Raw genomic sequence first — 12,689 nt, 5'->3', positions numbered from 1 at the left:
AAAGCCTCCTGCAAGCACTGCCATAGTGACACAGGGACAAGCTATACCTAGTCAAAAAGAGGGACTTTGCCATGGCAAAGAGCAACCCAAGACAAGAACCCATGGACATGGCTGTGCTGAATGCACTACAACCAGTTGCACTAATGTTCACAGAAGAGCTGAACCAGCTCCATGCAGAACCGGTGCTCACCTTATTCTTGGTGAGATATTCAATGTTGGATGTTAAGTCATCCACCTCCATCTTCATCTCGCTCTTCTCCTTCTCCAGCTTCTGCTTGACGCGCTGCAGGTTGTCAATCTGCTCGCTCAGCTCCGCCACACTGTCTGCGTGCTTCTTCCGCAGGGCAGCCGCCGTGGACTCGTGCTGCAGGGTTGCCTCCTCCAGGTCCCGCCGCAGCTTCAGGAACTCTGCTTCTCGCTTCTTGTTCATCTCCAGCTGCGTGGCCGTCGCCCCACCGGCCTCCTCCAGCCGCTCGCTCAGCTCCTCCAGCTCCCGTGACACTTCTGCCCGCTGCTTCTCCACCTTGGCTCTGGCAGCACGCTCAGCCTCCAGCTCTTCCTCCAGCTCCTCAATGCGGGCCTGGCAGAGACAGAATAAGGCAGCAACTTGGTGAAGCTCCGGCACCTTTGCTTCCCGCAACGGAGCAAAGTGTCTCCTCTGGTGCTGGAGAGCAACAAACCACCAGCCTGGAACAAATACTTGGGCTGTTTTGGGACTCTCTGAGGCTTGCATATCTGGTGCTCCATGGTAGACTGTTTTGCAGAGCTTCTGCTCTCCTCTGCGCCCTGCCATCAGGATCCAGGCTGATACCAGCCTCTCTCGGTGGGAAGCCTCCATGCAAGCAGCCTGAACCTGGGGGCCTGTCTCTGCTCAGAAGAAGCCCAACACACTAGATTTGGATCTTCAGAGTTTGAGCACTAGACTTAAGGTTTTAGACTGGACAGAGGATTACATCCTAGAAGCTGTTCTTCATGCTGGTGCTAGCGTTCACCCCAATAGTTCAGTCTTTAATTTGCAGTCCACCACATTTTGTGAGAGGACTGGCCCATGCAGATTACTCAGCACATGATATCTAATGGAAATTTATGATTCCTGGGCTGTGACAACAGTTCTTCCCACCATACCTGCAGCTCCTTGATCTTCTTCTGCAGCTGGGCCTCAGTCACTTGCCCATCTTCAATCCTTGAATTCAGTTGACTCATTTCAAAGTCTTTCCTGTACGGAAAGAAGGCAGAGCCTTTGGTCAGACAGATGCTGTCCTGCCAAGTCCCTCTGGCTCCTGAAGCCATAGGAAGATTGTTCCCTGCACCCAGGTCCAGAGGACAAACAAACCAACCAATACAGGAAAGGGACTGTGGGGGTAAGAAGCAGCGCATGGACTGCTCTGAGGGAGGCTTAAAGCGGACTCTGGCTCTGAGGTTTTCCCTGTGAGGTCCCTAGGCCTTGCTGTCCAGTTCCCCAATGAGAATGGGACATGAGCGATGAAGTCTGTACTTGTAGCTGATGTCCCAGCTCTGCATTGGGATCCCACCAGGCAAGTCGCTCCTCTCCAACCCCATGTGCAGAGGAAGCTCTATAGCACCCTCATCAGTCAGTGCAGCTTCCAAGCTCCTCAGCACCTCTGCATAGTACCCAGGAAAACCAAGTCCTCATTTTGTCTGGACTGATCACACCAGCGGTGCTCAAAGCCACAGCCCCTTAGCACTTGCAGGAGCCACATATCCACTTGATGTAGAGGTGGGCATAGTCCCAGCAGAGTAAGCACACAGCCCAGGCACATATCACACACTTACTTTTTGAGTTTCTCCTCCAGCTGCTGTTTGTCATTCTCCAGATCCATTACAGACTCTTGGGTCAACTTCAGGTCTCCTTCAAGCTTCCTCTTTGCTCTTTCCAGGTCCATGCGGACTTTCTTTTCTTGTTCAAGAGAGCTTTCCAGCTGGAGAATGAAAGGAGACAGGCTAGGGAGGGAAAAGGCCCTCTGTAGCCCCAACCTTCCCTGTGTCCATTGCTGTGGGAACTTCACCCATCCCCGAGATCCGCAGCGGTTGCCTAGTTGGTCTCCAGTCCCATTTCCACAGCCCAGGACTGCTCTCCATGGGCTACTCTGGACCACCTCTTGATTCAGGGGCAGTTTGTCAATGGGGTTATTCATCAATTGGCAATAATAAATGGGGATCTGATAACGATCCCACACTCCGGATACTGTTCAGGGATACCCTTTGGGCTTTCCTGGATGTTGGCTCAAACCTCTCTCACTTCAGTGCCACTGGCCTATGGACTCACGTCATCCACCTGCTGCTCCAGTTTGACCTTGGCTTTAGTCAGCGTGTTGACCTTGTCTTCCTCAGCCTGCAGGTCATCCAGAGCCTGCTGATGGGCCTCTTGTAGTGCTTTCTTCTCTTTCGTCAGCTTGGCAATGATCTCATCCAGAGCAGCCATCTCTTCAATCAGGTTTTTAACCTAGATCAGTGGGGTCAAAAATTAAGTGCATCTCTTCAGAAACAGGGGAAGCAAAGCTAACACAGTAGCCTGACCCATGAAAGGCAGGAGTCCATGATCAACAGCAGCTCAGCACCACAGCAGCTAACAGCCCCACTCCCCTTGGCCAGACTGGCTCCACCAGGTGGTTTGCTAATGCCCCAAATCACTTGCCATTGCACAGAACCATTTGCCCATACCGCTCCTGTGCGGTAAGGCAGGTCACCAGAGGATCTTGCCCTCTCCCACACCTTTTTGCACTCCGCCTTGCTCCAGCTCCCACACACCAGTAGCCTTGCCCCTGACATTTCTCTTTCGTGCCGCACAAGAACCGAGGCTCCTGGGCAATGAGGCTGTACTCTGCAGGGAGCGTCAGTTACCTTGTTCTCTGTGGCGTGCTTCTCCTTCTCCACCTTGGCCAGTGTGATCTCTAGGTCATCAATGTCCTTCTTCAGCTCTGCACACTCATCTTCCAGCTTGCGTCTCTTGGCGGTGAGGTCTGAGTTCATCTCCTCCTCATCCTCCAGACGCTCCGTCAGCTCCTTCACCTTGGCCTCCAGCTGGATCTTGGACTTGATCAGCAGGTCGCAGCGTTCCTCTGCATCTGCCAGGTTGTCTTGCTCCTGGGGCAGGCAGAGGAGAGCCAGCGCTCATCCACTGCCCCAAGAGCATACCAGCAGGCTCTCAGATGTGCTATCCTGGCCCAGAGCTGGAGGTCTCCTTGTAGAAAGGGCAGAGCAAGCCAAGGTGCTCAGGTGTACAAAAAAGACAGCTCCAGCCACTGCCCGTTTTCAAGGGCCATGGGACAACAGTTAACACTAACCAGGGTGAAAGAGCTAACCGCAACTAAATTTTCCAGAGGAAGGAAACACTGGACTGACACTTCCTCCTACAAAAATGGCACAGATTAGCCACAGTTTGGCAAGCAAACACTCCTATCCCTCCCACCCCAATGTGAGGAGATGACCCTTTCCAGAGCCAGGGGAGCATGAATCCCCGTGACAGCCCTGAGATGGCAGGTCTGTGACATTGCTTCAGGTTTGCACCGAGTCTAATACTGCAATTCAAACAGGTACTGGCAACGAGGGGGTCTCAGAACTACGAGAGGCTGAAGCACGTGATCTAGCACACTCTGCTCCTTCTTCTACCCATGGACTCTGCACTATCTTTACACTTCTAGAGAGAGGGTGAACCACTCACTGCCTGCAGCTGGAGAGCCAGGTCATTCTTCTCCTGGATCATGGACACCTGCTTCTCTTCCAGCTCCTTTCTCTTAGCCTCGGACTTCTCCAGAGCCTCCTTCAGCTTCTGGAACTCCTCCTTCAGGTTGGACATTTCCTTCTCAGTCTGAGCAGACTTGAGTAAAGGCTTGATCTTGAAGAACAGCTTCATCCAGGACCAGTTCTTGACAGCATTGAAGGCCCGGATGTTCCACTGAATGGTATAGAGGGCTTCCCTGGAGGGATACAAGCACAGCACCATCATGGGTGTTGATTCCCCAACTCCCATCCTCACTGCAGCAGAGACCTGGCTTTTGCAGGCCTGGACATGACTCTGTTCTCCACCAGGAGGGCAAATGGCAGTATGTTGAATGAATGGCACATTGTCTGCACGCTGTAGTGGCCCTAGTGGGATGGGTGGTGCGGGGTCTGTCTGCCAGGTCCCCTCACTACAACCCTCTGAATCTTCCAGAGCAACCAAAGGTTCCCCACACCTAGAAACACTGACCCTCCCTACCAGGCCCATGCCAGAGTTCTTACAGATCTGCCTCCATCCCCTCACGACAGGGCTTTACCCAACTACTGCCAGCAATAGGCAACCCCCAGAGGTCAAACCCACTGAAACATGTAGAAAGAACAAGGAGAGAAAAGTTCTGCCTCCCCCCACAACTCTACCTCCTGCTGATGATCTTCTGATACTCAATGCGCATGAGGTGCCCACGGATTCTGGCCTGCAGCATGGTCAGGATCTTGGCCAGACGCTCATCTCGCATCTCCTCCAGCAAACCCAGCAAACCAGCCTTGAAAAATACCTGCAGGCAAGAGGGTGAGGACAGAGTCAACAGCAGAGAAGACAGAGGGCTCAGCGGTAACATGACCTGTCAGGCAGACATGTGGCCCTAAGCAGCGTTACACGGAGCAGTGAGGGCTACACACTGCAGGTTTAGGTGCCCTCCCTGCACGGGCACACAACCCCGCTCTGCACTGGTCGGAGATGCACCCACGCGAGGCTGGGCATCAAATCTCCCTGCACTGCACACATCCCCTCGCACCCCCCAGCGGGGACTAGCTGCTGTGTTGGGTGGTATGAGATCAGGCAGCAGTGACCTTCTGCTCAGACCTGTTTCTTCCCAACCTGTTTCTTCCTCTGCCCTCCTCAATCCCTTTGAGGGATACACTCAACCTGCAGAGCACAGGGCTTCAGCAGGGCTGTGGCCAGGCAGAGAGTACGGAAAGCAAACTGGGATTGCCGACAGGAGGGGCAATGTCTCTCTCCCTGTGACCAGCTGCCTGGTCTCACCTTGGTATGACCAAACTTGTACTGTGAGTGGTCCAGCTCCAGGGAGCTCAGCAGCTTCTCTGTGGCCTTTCTGCTGTCCACAAATTTGTCATCTGGAATGGCTGCTGGATTCAGGATACGGTAGCTGCAGGGACAATGCAGAGGGAGGATATGCAAAAGAACTTCAGTACAGAGTTGATGGCTCCATCGTCATCCCTGTACCCCAGTCATGCCAGTTCCCCTTGGAAGCACGTTGCTGCAGCACAGGTTGGAGTCATGTATGAACCAGGAGCTCCAGGGTGAGGTATGGGCACTTCTGCAGAGCAGACACCAGGGAACCCTGCCAGATCTTAGTCCCTGAACACAAGGAAGACTGTGGCGGAGGAGGACGCTGGCCTCACCATGCCTGGTAAGGCCCAGGCCAAGCAGGGTGAATGGAGCCAGCCTAGAGAATCCCAAGGGCAGAGAGAAATCCGAGCCAAGATTGGAGGACCTGAGCCTTGCCACCATCCACCTGCACCAGCCTTGCATTCAGTATCTCAAACCTCACCAGCCCTGCTGTTTCATCATGTCTGGCACCAAACTATCCATGTCTGGCACCACAGATCCAGCAGCAGAGCTATCCCAAACTGTGCACTCACTGGGCATATTGTGGTGGTTCAGACCAGCCCTGCACAAGCTGGGGAGCAGGTCAGAGCCAGGGCAAGTCTGTCTCCCTTCAGAACATGTAGGGGTTGCTGGGCAAGGAAGAAAAGGGAGTTACCGCTGCTTGAAGTCTGCATAGAGGATCCTGTTGGGGAATCCCTTACGGCAGATGCGGATACCTTCAAGGACACCGTTACACCGCAGCTGGTGCAGTACCAGGAAGGCATCCATGGCTCCTATAGGGTGAGAAAAAGGTGGAGCGCTCAGCCCAAGAGGACAGGGGAAATGGAGCTGCAGCATGGGCCTGAACTCTGGAAACAGCCCATGGTTTTAAACATGGGTGTTAACCTGCCCTGCAGACCTGCGCTGAGCACCAGTGTTGCAGCCTGGGCCCCAGACGGTGGAAGTCGGCCTGTGCATCCGTGCCTGCTGTTATACACGAGTGCAAGGCAGCCCAACCATCAATGCACAACCAAACTGAAAGCCTGGCAAAACTCATTCTCCCCAGTAAAGGAGACTGGCGCTGGTCACAGGGGTTTCCACACTGAGATGGGCCAGGTCTCAGCAGCAGCAAAACTGCCGCAAGGAAAGGGCTGGGGAGAAGGTGGGTGCAAGAGTCCCTGCCAGCTCCCACCAGTGGATGTCACCCAAGGGAACTGCCAGGGTGCAGTCTCAGTCCATGCATACCTGGGGTCTTTGTCTCATTTGGGATGATGCAGCGGACAAAGTGGGGCTGAGTGGAGCGCAGGTTGGTCATCAGCTTGTTCAGATTCTCCTGTAGGGCAGACATGGGGGATGAGGCATGAAGCGGCAGCTCTGGTCCCCTACAACAATTCTCTCCAGCCCCTTTCCTCCCTCAGGTAGGAGAGAGCGGACACTGAGAGCCCCTTCCCACTCTTCATGAGAGAGGGGGAATTTCCTTCTGCTTGGCTGCTCCCTGTGCAGCTCCGTAGCAGGACCACTGCCTTCTGCCAATGTAGGAGCAACGACAGAGGGGACTGGGCCAGCAGACTTGCCAAGTGGCATCTGCAGGTTTTGCTATGCCAGAGAGGTGGCAGATGCTTCCTGAGGATTTGTAGGTAAAGTTTTGCTGCAGGGGATCAGCCACAGTGCCATCTCATTGGGGTCTCCCTGTACCCCAGCAGTGCTGCCCATGCCCTTCGGCTCTGACGGGGGGCCCTGCTTATCCAGCCTGGGCCTCCTTTTCTCTCCATGGCAGGGCTCAAGCCAAGACACGGCCCTGCCTTTTCTTGTGGGAAAGGCATCTGCACCCTCTATCTTTCCAGGCTGCCTTCCCCGGCTGGTACAGGCTCCGCCTGTCCAGGACCAGCTCAGGGAAGGGAATGCCTTCCCACAGCTCCATGTCATCATGGGGCAACTTCTCGCTGCAGACACCTTTCCCCAGGACCTGTGACTGTCCATGAGGAAGAAAGTCACGCATCTTCCTGCACAGGGGCTCTGACAAAAGTGCTGCCTTCTTTGAGCAGCCCGTCACCACAAGGCTGTCATGGCAGGACACAGCTTTGGGCTCACACACCCCTCTGTTCTCTTTTCCAGTTGCTTAAGCTCTGGGGTGCACAAATAACTCCTCTGGTGCGCATGGGAATTAGGGTGTGTGTTATCCTGAGCTGTCAAATAGCTCAGGTCACCTCCCTGGACAGGACAGCAGAGACCTGCCAGCTTAGAGACCTGTAGGATCCTCCTCCATTTTCTTCTGCCCAAAGGCTGTCCTTCCCGCCGACAAGAATGAGGAGAGAAGTAGCACAGACTTAAAGTGATGTTCATGTAATACATTATCTAAACATCACTACAAGTCTTAACTGCCGCTCTCTCAAAGGCGAAGGAGCTGCTGAGCAGCGCAAGCATCACGTGGGCAGAAGCAGCGCAAACCCCAGCTCAAAGGGAGCCATCGCTCTCCCAGCCTGGAGCCTTGTGTCCCTCTCTAGCAGCTTGGGACCAGGGCTGGGACTCTGTCGAGCACAGGTCCCTTCCCAGGGATGAGAGGGTGTTAGGAGCTTTTGCCTAGTGGTGGTCCTTCAGGAGCCCTGGTGGTCCTTCAGGCCCCAGGAACTCAACTACAAGATACCCCAGAATCTTGGCAGGGAAGTGGGACTGATACTGGGACTCTCTGAGCATGCTTCCCTCAAGGCCATGGATGAGGGTCTGGCTCTTACCTTGTGCAGCTGCGACACTGTTTGGAAAGAAGCTGCCTTTTTACGTTTCTCCTTGGTCCCTGGCTTGTGAGGTTCCTCTGTTGGGTTGAAATATTGATTAATTACATCAGCAAAGCATCTGCTTGGCTTGGAGGACTCAGGAGCACCCTCAAACACCCCTGAAATGCCCACAGCACCTGTTCTCTGTAAAGCAGAGTGCCCTGCTGCAGAGCAAAGCCGCAGACCACCAAAAACATCTCCCACAGCATCCCAACTCTGTGTGTTGCTCCTCAGCTCTTGGTAAGAGGAGACCCCTTCCATGTTCCAGGTCACAGGGCCACTAGGACAGCTCTACAGCATCGCAAATGCTCAGCCTGATCCTGAGCACCCACCTAAAGCCCCTAGGCCAGCACTGCACATCCAGAGTACCCACCTACCCAGGTCAGAGAGACCTTAGGGGACAACGTAGGTCTTCCCTTTGCCCAGGCTGCTAGGTGCAGGAATGCTGCACCAGCAGTTGGGTGTGGGGGTGAGGAGGCTTGGATGCAAAGGGAGGGAGAGTCTGAGGTCAAAAGAAGGGTGAGGTTGTTCCTCACCTGAAGTAGAGCCCACATAGTTCTCATAGAGGGAGGCCAGGAGCTTGTTTTGGGATTTTTGGAAGACGGACACCACTGTCTCATTCAGGGGGTCCTTGTTCTTGTCCAGCCACCCAATGATGTTGTATGGCACCTGTCACCAGAGGAGAGAGGGAAAGGTAAGGACAGCCCTGCAAGGGGGAAGGAGTGAATGCTGTGGAAGAGCTGACAAGGGACGTACCACACCAGCATAGTGCACCAGCTCAAAGTGGGCCTCATATTTCCGTTTTTTATCTGGTCGGGGCTTCTGGAAGTTGGGCGACTTCCCAATGTGGTTGTCATAGAGCTTAGCTTTGAATGACATGTCAGAGGCTTTCGGGAACATGCACTCCTCTTCAAGGATGGACAGGATCCCCAGTGGCTGCAGGGAGAAGGTGGTATAAAGAGGTTTGAGCTCAGTGTTGCCATGTCCCATCCCAGAATGGGGGATTCTCTGTGCCACTGAGCAAGGTGAGACAGGGATTGACTTGGGAGATGCCGTCCTTATTCAGGCAAATGTTGCAGGACATTGACCATGGGGCAAACTATCACTGGTGTATTCCAGGCTGCATCTGACCTCCAGCCAGACACAGTGGGCCTGGCCAGTTCTGCCAGACACGGGGGCTTGCCCAGTTCCATAGGACTGTTGGGAAAGGAAAATCCTCTCCAGTATTCTGACAGGTTTGCTCCTTTCCAAAAAAAAAGTGAGCTTCCTCCATGCAAGGGTGGAAATCTTTTATACAAGCTGCCCTGAATCGGCAAGTACTCAAGTAAGAGACACTGAGGGGCAGAAAATGGGTAGAAAAAAAGGCGTAGAGATCACTGTTCTCTGGAGCAGAAGGTCACCCCAGGTTCTGCGGGTCACCGGTGGGTAGGAACAGAATTTTCGTCGTTTCATAAACTCAAAATTTGTGTCAAAAAGGACTCAATGATCCGGAAGCTCTGACGTCTAAGTGTGGGGAAAACAAAGTTGGGCACTTGCCACTGCCTGGGGAGGGAATAATTTAATTTCTGGTAGCAGAGCACCCCTCACTGTTTCAGTCTTGCAAATAAGCCGCCTACCAGAAGTACCACTCCTATGCCCTGATTCATGCTTTACCTTCTCAATCAGGTCGATGCAAGCCTGCAGGTCCAGGCCAAAGTCAATGAAGACCCATTCGATGCCTTCCTTCTTGTATTCTTCTTGCTCCAGAACAAACATGTGGTGGTTGAAGAACTGTTGCAGCTTCTCATTGGTGAAGTTGATGCACAGCTGCTCAAAGCTGTTGAACTGCAAGAATAAAAGAAACCTGCTTCAGAAGGAGGATCTCCAGATGTGAAGGGATTCACTCTTCTGCTTTGTCTGGATGTGAAGAGTGATCTCTGCTAGGCTCAGCTGGATTGCTCCCAGAACAGGAAGCCAGGAATCATTGGAGATGTGCTCACAGCAATGTTAGAACAGTCCTTGTGATCTGCCTGTTTGCTCCAGATAAATTAATTCAGAGAAGAGTTCTTTTTCTTATCAGGGCCAGCAGTTTCTTGGAGGACATAGAGCTGTCGGACACTAGGGGACTCTCAGTCCTGTCTAGCCACAACATTCCCCCAAGCCCATTGCAGGGGTCCTGCAGAACTTACGTCAAAGATCTCAAAGCCTGCAATGTCCAGTACTCCAATGAAGAACTGTCTGGCCAGCTTGGTGTCTAGGGTCTTGTTGATCCGAGTCACCAGCCACTTGAACATGCGATCATAGGTGGCTTTAGCCAGGGCTCCCACGGCATAGACAACCTGCCAAAGCAAACCATAGAGCAGGTCATGAGCACTTACACTTCTCCCTACTTTTGTAGGAGCTAGAGGCCAAAGAAGAGAGCTCCTCTTGGCACACAAAGGACAGACAGACAGATCCAGGGAGTTCATGGTTACAGTATAGCCTCCAAGATAGTTTTCACATGCTCACAAGTGTGTTCTTGTGTCGCTGGCCTCATCTTAGCCTCCAAGATCTTAGGATACAGATTCAATCTAAAGTGATATTTTCAGAAGCCTTGTGCGTGGCAGAAGCCTACAGCTCACTTTGGATAAGACACCAGCTCCTGCGGTCCTCTTAAGTTTTACTCAAGGACTGGCTTGCGCTACCCAGGGCAGGTTGGAGTTCCTGTGATGTGGCTGGAATCTGACAAGATACAGTTTTGGTGCATTTGAGTCTTGCAACTGAGGTGCAACTGAGCAAAGATCAGTTTAGATGAGTTTTAGACGAGTATTTAGATGAGTTTTCTACTTTCCAGAGCTGAACTCTTCATGGGAGCGTGACTGTCTCTGAAGCAGATCCATAGAAACTGGACCCCTTCTGGCTGTGATCTAACCCACATTTCAGAGAAACTGAATTGAACCCCCCACCTTGGTTAATATCCAAAGTTATCTGACAGCTCTGCCACCAACTTCCCCAGCTGCTAAAAGCCAGTAACTTTGGATACATCTTCTCATGCTGCTCTGAGTCTCCTCCTAAACCCAAGAGACTGAACTGAAGCACCATTTGCCCTGTGCAGAAAACATTATGCAGTGGGCCTGCCTGCGGAGGAGTCACGTTCCAGTGTGAGCAGGAAGCCCATGCCCTGGCACACTCACCTGTTCCACGTTCTGACCTTTGGTCACGTATTCATTGCCCACTTTCACACGAGGATGGAGCAAGCCCTTGATGAGGTCAGCTGAGCTGATTCCCATGAGGTAGGCAGCTTTGTCAGCACCTGTAAACCAGTACAAAGGCATGAGGAGCCAGATCCATCCCTGGAAACATTCAAGGTCAGGTTGGACAGGGCTGTGAGCAACCTGATCTAGCTGAAGATGTCCCTGCAGGAGAGGATGTCCCTCATTGCGGGAGGGCTGGTCTAGATGGCCTTTAAAGGTCCCTTCCAACCCAAACTATTCTATGATTCTATGAAGTTATCACAATCTGCCCTTGGAGGAATTTGCATGCCCAGCCCAGGCTGGGCAGATCTGGCAGCATGGAGCTAAACTCACTTTCAGTGCCGTCAGCCTCTGCCTGCTCTTCTCGCTGCTTTTGCTTGAACTTCATGTTGCCGAAGTGCATGATAGCGCCCACTATTTTATAGGAGCCGTATTTCTCATCATTGCTGAAGCCCAAGATATCCATGGCGTGCTGAGGAGAGACAGAGCAGTATAGATAGAACAAAATCACCGCTCTGAGGTTGGTCCTCCCACCACCTCCTGAGGTGCCCTCCCTGTCCCATGGCTCTGGGCAGGGTGCTCTATCTGGTGGGCACCTAGCCAAGGAACCAGAGGGAGCTCGCAGCTAATTTAGAGAGAGACACAGAAAAGCCAGGACACATCCCCATGTCTGCCTGCAATGAGGCTGTGCCCTTCCCCAGGCCCCCGCCTCGGGCTGTGCAGTGTGAAGGAAGCACACGTACATCTGTCGCCATGAGTTCCTCGCCGTCATCCAGGTTGTCCACAGTTGTTACACCCTGAGAGCAGAAGTGGTAGTCGTAGGGGTTGAGGGAGAGCAGCAGCATATCTGTTGGGGGGAAGACATGCAGGGCGTGAGGCCAGCCTAACAGAGACAAAGCTGGGGCACAAGGGCAACCCTAGGCCCCAGATGAAGAGGCAAGGCTTCACCGGCCTCAACCAGAGGGCACCAGCCAGTGAGAGAAACAGCCTCTTCAAGCCCAGGCAGGTCCACACATGGGTCCATCTCTTCCATGATGTGCCTCCTGCTTGCTATCTTGGGATATGGCTTGGCTGCAGACTGATTTAGAAGTGGCCATTCATGTCCTTGTGACCACCAGATAAGATTACTGCTCTGCACAGCTTTCCAGACCTGCCTAATAAGGTATTGTTCTCGAGCCAGCAGCAAGCTCAAGAGCCTGCAGCCAAGAGGCTGACCACTCCAGGGGACTGTGCCAGCCATCTTTCCACACTGTGGAAAGGTCTCCTGTGCACTCCGTGTGACCTGGCAGGCAGGGCTGCTCAGAGCACAGGACTGCCCCACTGCAAATTCACGTCAGCTGGGGCTGTCCTGGGGAGCGCATCTGGGATACCAGTGAGTGAATGAGCTGTGCAGCTGTTTTCAAGCTCACCTGAGGCAGGTCATCTCTCTAGGGTGGCTGAAAGAGCTCAGAGGAGGCTGCAAAACACTTCACCTTACCCCAAAATGAATAAATATCCAGCCTTTGCATGCTGAGTCACCATATGAGGAGTCTACGCAAGGCAGCTTTGCAAAGCACGTTCCCACCCTGCAGATAGACCCTTAGTGACCACTTCTCTGTTCCTAGACAGTTGCAGAAAGAGCTTTAGTCTGGCTGCTCA

At 53.2% G+C, this 12,689-nt stretch overlaps 1 protein-coding gene across 3 annotated transcripts in view; it reads right to left on the bottom strand.

The window, feature by feature from the left end:
• The window catches only part of MYH7B (myosin heavy chain 7B), a 28,355-nt gene that overhangs the window by 6,134 nt on the left and 9,532 nt on the right, over positions 1-12,689 (bottom strand). For all 3 annotated transcript variants that reach the window (XM_074605524.1, XM_074605523.1, XM_074605522.1), the window contains 18 exons: positions 11,795-11,898; positions 11,385-11,523; positions 10,992-11,110; positions 10,008-10,157; positions 9,493-9,663; positions 8,596-8,775; positions 8,376-8,508; positions 7,801-7,877; positions 6,314-6,401; positions 5,745-5,862; positions 5,003-5,126; positions 4,378-4,514; positions 3,683-3,938; positions 2,863-3,105; positions 2,288-2,464; positions 1,795-1,940; positions 1,126-1,216; positions 191-580 (listed from right to left, as the gene is read on the bottom strand). In XM_074605524.1, coding sequence (XP_074461625.1) covers positions 191-580; positions 1,126-1,216; positions 1,795-1,940; positions 2,288-2,464; positions 2,863-3,105; positions 3,683-3,938; positions 4,378-4,514; positions 5,003-5,126; positions 5,745-5,862; positions 6,314-6,401; positions 7,801-7,877; positions 8,376-8,508; positions 8,596-8,775; positions 9,493-9,663; positions 10,008-10,157; positions 10,992-11,110; positions 11,385-11,523; positions 11,795-11,898 — 2,843 coding nt within the window. The remainder of the gene's footprint in view (positions 1-190; positions 581-1,125; positions 1,217-1,794; positions 1,941-2,287; positions 2,465-2,862; positions 3,106-3,682; positions 3,939-4,377; positions 4,515-5,002; positions 5,127-5,744; positions 5,863-6,313; positions 6,402-7,800; positions 7,878-8,375; positions 8,509-8,595; positions 8,776-9,492; positions 9,664-10,007; positions 10,158-10,991; positions 11,111-11,384; positions 11,524-11,794; positions 11,899-12,689) is intronic.

Source organism: Larus michahellis, chromosome 12 (assembly GCF_964199755.1).
Source record: "Larus michahellis chromosome 12, bLarMic1.1, whole genome shotgun sequence".
Taxonomy (NCBI): Eukaryota; Metazoa; Chordata; class Aves; order Charadriiformes; family Laridae; genus Larus; species Larus michahellis.
The sequence above is the reverse complement of the archived record's forward strand: the minus strand, read 5'-3'. Positions and strand labels throughout refer to the sequence as shown.